The sequence below is a fragment of the Akanthomyces muscarius genome (assembly GCF_028009165.1).
Source record: "Akanthomyces muscarius strain Ve6 chromosome Unknown contig_16, whole genome shotgun sequence".
NCBI classification, from domain to species: Eukaryota; Fungi; Ascomycota; class Sordariomycetes; order Hypocreales; family Cordycipitaceae; genus Akanthomyces; species Akanthomyces muscarius.
Genome location: NW_026611617.1, coordinates 1235235 through 1242636, shown reverse-complemented (window position 1 = coordinate 1242636; position 7402 = coordinate 1235235). Strand labels below are relative to the sequence as shown.

General features: G+C 45.2%; 2 protein-coding genes across 2 annotated transcripts; one reads left to right on the top strand and one right to left on the bottom strand.

Annotated features, from left to right (window-relative positions):
* Nucleotides 1-2195: 2195 nt before the first annotated feature.
* On the bottom strand, nucleotides 2196-3692 carry LMH87_008466 (uncharacterized protein; the record flags this gene model as incomplete). The annotated part of the gene is made up of 1 exon (XM_056198719.1): nucleotides 2196-3692. The coding sequence occupies one exon, from the start codon at nucleotides 3690-3692 to the stop codon at nucleotides 2196-2198; it is 1497 nt and encodes a 498-aa protein (XP_056057567.1).
* A 1203-nt stretch (nucleotides 3693-4895) lies between these two features.
* On the top strand, nucleotides 4896-6264 carry LMH87_008465 (uncharacterized protein; the record flags this gene model as incomplete). The annotated part of the gene is made up of 5 exons (XM_056198708.1): nucleotides 4896-5058; nucleotides 5132-5438; nucleotides 5510-5541; nucleotides 5602-5800; nucleotides 5895-6264. 5 exons carry the CDS (start codon nucleotides 4896-4898, stop codon nucleotides 6262-6264), a joined length of 1071 nt encoding a protein of 356 aa, XP_056057566.1.
* Between the last annotated feature and the right edge of the window lie 1138 nt (nucleotides 6265-7402).

Genomic DNA, 7402 nt, shown 5'->3' with positions numbered 1-7402 from the left:
AGATTTAACAATTAGGAAGTTAATAGTGTATAGGTAGAGACAGAAGGCAGAATATAGTCGTAGAAGTTTGTAGGAGGTTTAGTAGGATAGAGAAAAGAGATAGGACAGGGGCGAAAAGAAATTTAGGAGAAGTAGTAATAACAGTTATAGCTATAAGACTCCTTTTATAGGACATTTACTTTAAAGAGGAGTAGCGTTATAAAAGGGCCTTAAAGGCCACGCCTAGCCTTAATTATAGTATAAAAGTAAAGTATATTATAAAAGCATTATATATAACTAGTTAGGGTAAGCGAATAAAGTAAGGCACAGCCTTTATAGCCTACACCTAGCCCCCTATTTACATATAGAGCACTAGTGTGTAAGTTTCTCCGTACTATAGTATATACGGCGGAGGTATAGCATATAGTGTACCCGCACAGTATGAGCACATAAGAACAGTTAATCCGCGCCAGGACACACCTACACTAGCACAGCGATAAAAAACTTTTTTCCAGCAGCTAACACACACACAGTGTCGACACTACTATTCTATATCCATTTTAGCCTAGCCTAGGAGGAGAGGGGTATATAAAGGATTCAGGCTTTGCCCGCTCCCTAAGGACTTAATGTAAGAGCTTAGTAAGCTCTCGTATTAGGCGTAGATTATACTTACTCTATAGTGTAGATTACGAGCTAGATTAGGGGAGAGGGAGAGGGAGAGAGCCTCCCCCTTCCTTCCTCTTTCTTCTCTCCTTAAGAGAATTAATAACTATTATAACGCTTACCTATAGCAGCTATAAGGCCAGTCCATAACACCTACTTACTTAAATAGCTTACTTATTTATAAACTATATTATAATATAATTATATTATTTACCTTATAATATAACTTAAAATTTATAAAGTAATAACTTTTATATCTATTAAGGATTAATAGCCTATATTTATTAATTCTTTTAGTCTTTATATATAAATTAAAATACTTAAACTATTTTAAATACTTCTTATTTATAGTTTATCTATTTTTAGTAATAAAAATAGCTTAGTTATAAAATAAAGGGCTATTTTTATACTAAAAGGAGAGATAAGTTTTACTTATAATAATAATAAAAAGAGGAATAATAATATTAGTTATATTAATATACTTTATTATTATTATCTAAATATAATTTCTTTATTATATTTTTTAACCTTTTTAATATCTTTTTATATTTATAATAACTATTTTAAATAATATTTAGTCTATTATAAAGTCTATCTTATTAAAGTTATAAATCTCCCTTTTTTATATATTATATTTTATAATAATATTTTTATAAGCTAAAATTAGTCTTAATATTATTTTAAATCTTTATATTAGACTTTTTAATAGTTAATTTAATATAATAAATATATAATAAGTTCTAAATATTACTTAATAAAGTTTATAAACTTATACTTCTTAATTAGAATATTATATTTAAGCTCTAATAGATAGTTAGTTATAACTTTTATATTATATAAGTAAAATAATTAAAATTATATATCTAAATTAAAAATATATTAAATAAAAAGATTTTCCTTTTTATTTATTAATTTTTAAAAGTATACTATTATATTAGCTTAACTTAGTTATTCTTATTAATAATATATTAGTATTATTTATAATATATTATAGATATAAGCTATATTCTAAAATAATAGTATAAAGTTTTTTTTTAAAGCCTTAAAGGTATTAATAATATCTTTTTTATTTAAAGTTAAAACTATTTTATCTTATTAAGTTAATAGAGTTTAAATATAGTTAATTAAAAAATAATATAAAGTGGCCTACTTACTTAGGTGGCCTACTTACTTATAAACTATATTATTTATAATTTTATAACTACTAATTAGTATTAAAATTATAAGAGATTTATATAATAGATATTATAAGGGTCTAGTAGTAGTAGTTAAAAGCTACTTAATTAGGTGAAGTGATCGCTATTTATAGTGGAAGATCTAGGCTAGCTAAAAAGTGGGTCTACTATGGATTTAGGCTAATAGGAGCCCTGTATTTGGTGACTGTAGCTGGTGACTGGAATAGTAACACTTATACCCAATGGCTATAATGTGTCTTTACTGACTCTAGAGCCTTGACAAGCCCTCTTCAAGTGCATACCTAGCGAAGGGGACCACGAAAATACTGAAGCACGTGAGTCAGTGAGTTTTATTGACTTAGCTGCAATTAACGCTAATCAAGAAAATGACCAGCCGCCTGTATACTGGGCGAAGAACCCCTCAGGGTCGTATTTGGCCTTGATGCCCTGTAAACGCTTATATGACGAAAAAGTGCTCAGTGGATTCTGGTCGTAGCTGGCATCATTGATAAACAGCGGAAGCCCTTTTGCACTGGGTACACTCGCCACCATGTCGCGGAAACTGGCCTGCACAGCATCGTAATTGGCCTTGGGCATCCCCCGGGGTGTCGTGATGAGAAAGTTGAGCCAGATCCATGGGCCCGACGGCATCTGCATGGCATTACCCCCCTGCGAGGCCGAGGCGTCGGTCAATGACCTAGGAACCGGCTGAAAGTCAAGCGATGACAGCACATAGGAGCCCTTGTGGGTATCGCACCATTTCGACCAGGCATCGTAGGCAGCCGCGTACGTCTTATCCGTCTCGCTGATGCTGTGGGCGGCCACGCGAAAGATGTTGTCGCCACGCGAAATCTCGGTGGCAATTGGCAGCGGCATGTTGACCACATCGAGGTATGTCTTTTTGCTAATTGTATTCAAGACAGCCGGAATGGATGTAAAGTTCTTGAAGACGTCGCCCGGATCCTCACCGTCGTAGACGAGAAACATGATGATGGCGGAGTCAAGGTTGAGTCCGCCCGACGGAAGAAACAGCCTCTCGTAGGTACCGATGATGCTTGCCTTAGGATCTGTGTTGTATAGTGTAAAATTGCCGATCGCCTGGAGAATAGCGTCGTTTTTCTCAAAGAGATAGACGAGATTTCCGGCCGTGAACGTACCCACAGGGCGGCTCTGTACCGTGTATTTGGTCACGACGCCGTAGGCATTGCCGCCACCGCCGCGGCACGCAAAGAAGAGGTCAGGGTTCTCCGTCGTAGATGCATTAACAATTTCGCCACTAGGCAGCACAACTTCCAGCTGTTTAAATCCATCGCACGCCATGCCATACTGCGGCGACAGGTAGCTGAGACCGCCACCCAGCGCCAGTCCAGTCCCCACGCCGCTAAGTCGAGCGCCGACGACGGTCCGGTTGTATTGGATGAAATACTCGTAAATTTCTCCAAAGTCGCCGCCGGGCTCGTATGTTGCGAGTGTCGTCTCTGCGTCGTACGACTTTGCCGTCATTCGGTTGAGATCAATTAAGACACCGGCATCGACGGATGAGAAGAATGTGTTGGGATTGTGCCCGGCTGCCTTGATAGCGAAGCGCGACCCAGCCGCTCGAACAGCTTGGATAATCTCAGAGACATCCTTCGCTGAACTTGGATAGGCGATGCACGAGGGAGTGTACTTGCTCTGCTGAGCGTTCCAGTAGTCGTATTTCGTGTACAGGTAACTTGGACTGTACTTGTCGCTTTCAACCTTGGAGTCGCCGAGACGCAATGTAAGATTGGCGCATGCTGCCGGGCCTGCTGATGCTGCTCTTGGATCCAACACCAAGGCGGTTGTGGGAGCCCAAAAGACGGCCACAACAGCTAGGATTTTATAGCAATACATCGGCTTTGTCTGGCCTTGTGACCTGGCTGTATCTGCTTGGTGCCGGTCGGGCGGAGTGATGAAGTGTGAAGGAATAACAAAAACGTTTAACTAGGAAGAGGGTCGGCACAGCATATATAATCTCGGGAAGGCTCGTACCTTGAGCCACGATTTACCATTTCACTTGTCTTCGATTATTTACCTAATCCTCGTTCAGCTTAGGGCAATGTGCCAACTCCGGGTTGCACTACGGAGGGAGGTCGCCTTCAAAATGCGTCCACGCTAGAATCTGGTTCTGAACAGGGTAGTCTGTACCTAGAGGATACACAAGGATACTTCTGATTACAGTGAGAGCCACTGGAAGTACAGCGAGGATTTAATTCCGTCAGGAAGCCTTGATCCCTGGCGACATTCAGCTGAGACGCCATCATCTTATTCTCTAGGTACGTATTACAGCGCTTGCTGTGTCCTGATGTACCTGCCCTTGTTGTATCGTTATCGAGTCCTTGTTGAAGCCCGGTTGTTATGGTTCGTGGGACACAGTTATTTTGGAGGCGACCTCGTCACAGGAGCTGGCGTCAATGACAGCTGCTGTGACCCTGGCTAACTTCGATGCGTGCGGGGTAATTGTATATGGGTGGATTGAGGAAACACTCATGATCCCCGTCGCTTAATCTTGCCGAGGCGTGTTTATGGCTTTGGGCTAGCCGCTAGAGTAGTGCCTCGGCACATAATTCGGCAGAGTCAAGCGTTATTGCGCCCTATCAGTATTATTCGCGGGCTTGACACGAGATATGATCAACAAAGCCGAGGCCCGTCTGAGGTAGGGCTACGCTAAAGTCCGTAGTCAATATGAAGTATCTGTGACGGTGCGGCATGTGAGGGGCTAGTAGTGAGTTTACTGGTAATCGCTAAACTAGCGCGGTACAGTCGCGGCTTATCCCGACTTCTAATGCTTGCTTTTCAAAGCAACTCTCTGAAACTAGTTTGATTTAATTTGACTATAGATGTCTATAGTGTGGGTAGAACTTCAGTTTACGTAAAGAGGTGTGCTAGCTGTACTTCTAGAATGGGCGGCCACCGGCGTAGGATATGTCGCCAGTTAGTATGAGGAAATGCCCGAGACAAGTCATGTGACCATTCGTCAAAGCACGTATGCAGAAAATATGAGGCGCAGCCTTATTTTCAGCTTCAGTTCCATAAACCTTAAATAATTCATTAAGTATGGGCGGCGTTGCGTCTGTCCCTGATAACTCGTCCCGGACCCTGCGGGTCGTCGGCGCGGGCTACTCCCGTACCGGCACTCTCTCCATGGCCTTGGCCCTAGAGCAGCTACTTCAAGGGCCAGTCATGCACGGCGGCTCCCAGCTCTTCGGGAGAGAAGACTGTGCGCACACCTGATCTCATCCACGAAATGTTTTGCTCTTTAGTGTAACTGACTGAAGTCTTTATTCTTCTAGCATACGTAAAGCTCTGGACCGAGGCCTTCGCCGCTCGGCACGACAAGCCTCGCCTGCTCAAGATCCTCCGCGAAGCCACCTCGGGCTTCGTCGCCATCTCCGACGCCCCGGGAAATTGCTTCGTTGAGGAGCTCCTCGAATTGTACCCGGACGCCCAGGTTATCTGTGTCTCCCGCGACCGGGAACGTTGGTGGAAGAGCTGGCAGTCCGTCACCCAGACGGCTGGGGCCGGCTTCCTCAATTGGTTTCTCGCACCTGTGCCAGGCAAACGATGGTATCCGAAGCTTGTTGCCCAGTTTTTAGATATGTAAGAACGCTCCCCTGCCGTGCTTAGGATTCTTGGTAAGGTCCACGACTGACGTGGATTTGCGCATGTAGGCAAGAAGAGCAGTTCGGCCCTATGACTGACAGTGAGTTTCCCTTCCCCATCCTGCCTCCCTCTATGACCAACCAGCGCTGAGTATTTGCAGAACGCATGGAAGAGCACAATGAATACGTCAAGCGAGTGACTCCGCCCGACAGGTTCCACATGATGGAGCTCAGCGAAGGCTGGAGTCCCTTGTGCCAAATGCTGGGGAAGCCTGTTCCCGATGAGCCGTTCCCTCGCGCCAACGACGCCGAGGCTGTTGAGGGGTTGGCCGGTCAGATCCTCAAAGAGGCCGGCTTGAGGTGGGTTATGATCTTCGCCGTCGTGGGCTCAATGGGTTATGGTGCCCGTTGGCTTTCTGGAGCAAATCTCTGAGAGAAACATGGCGTCGCATAGCTCGTTTCTCCTCTGTAGCGCGAAAGATAAGAAAGCGCCGTGCACCCACCTCACTATCGTTCCCATCTTTCCCGCGAAGAAGCATCACAGTGACTGCATGGGAATCCTCGTCTTTTCCTGTGGCTGTCTTTCGTCAGTCCCGCCGGTGTCGATCCCAATCGACCTGATCCTCATTTCCGTGACGACGATCAACGAGCACAATAATAGCGAAGTCCTCGCGACAGCACAGCCATTCTATCAAACTTACGTCGAGGCGAAGGTCGAGGCAAAAGCACACTTCTCGTCAGAGGCGTTCAGCGAGGGGATGGGCCACGAGCTTCTGTTCGGTGGAGAGCTCGGGACGACGAAGTATCGGACGAGGCCGCAGTAAAGGCACGACATGGCGAAAGATAGCATGGGATGCTATGCGCAGGTTTTAGAACACGGATCCAGAGGGGACGGCACATGTCAAGAAAGAAGTTGAGGTCATGTTGAAGAAGGAGCGACCCTGGAACGTGGCAGACAGTATATGGTATGTCGTCGTCGGTGAAGGAACCCGGAGCACAATTTGAGAGAGGTTAGATAGAGTAAAGAAGATCGGGATACAGGCGCTTCCGTTTAAGGGACATAACAAACGCTTATACTAGAAAGCTCTAGAATAAGCTATGAACGAGATGGTTAGGCACAGCAAAGGCACGAGAAGTAGGGTGCGAGGCACGTATACAGTGGGTTGAACGTAATTCCAAGCGAACTGCCACCGAATCGCCATACATTAGCGCTCGAAACTACCTGGAGGCATTGTAGGTCTCCTGAAATCCGATTGCAAACTGCCAAGTCCGCAACCTGGAGCTAGTCCATGGCATCATGTGGACAGCCTCATTTAACGCCTACAAACAACAGCCACTCATTAACACTACGCTTCCACTCCCCACTTCCGTTTTAGAGCCCCAGTAAATTTCAATGCGCTTCCATCTGTCCTACGTATGACTGCGCCGGTCCGCGGCAGCCTTCTCGTGAAGTCTTTCGGCTCGGTGCGTTGCAGCGAACGCTCTCATGGCCGCTGAGAAAGGAAGCGAACTAGGCCCGGGGCCGTCCTTGCGGTCGGAATACGTGCCTGCCTGCTGCGTCAAGAAATGCGACGAGAACTGGCAGCGGAGAAAGACATGCCGCCGCATTTACAAAAGGCGTTGTTTGTAGCCAAGCTATGGCGATTGGGCAATATCGTGTGAGAAGCTGAGAAAGAAGCTGTTGGGCCGGTTGAGGCCCTTTGTAAAGTTTCCAGTTGTTAGTTGGCATCAGACTCGTGTGTTTTGGCCGCCCATTGTCGCTCGACTGGTTTAACGTGGCCCCTAGCCTCGGCACTAAATTTGCGCCGCGAGGGTCAAATGCTATTCTGGCTGCTGTTGTACCAGCCGCGCTTTCCCACAACTTCGTGAAGCAGGTGACGCGATAACAGCCCATTCACTACACGTTCAACTCGGTGCACTGCGCATGATCGAGGGTCATGTTTCATCCGGATCAAATTACCC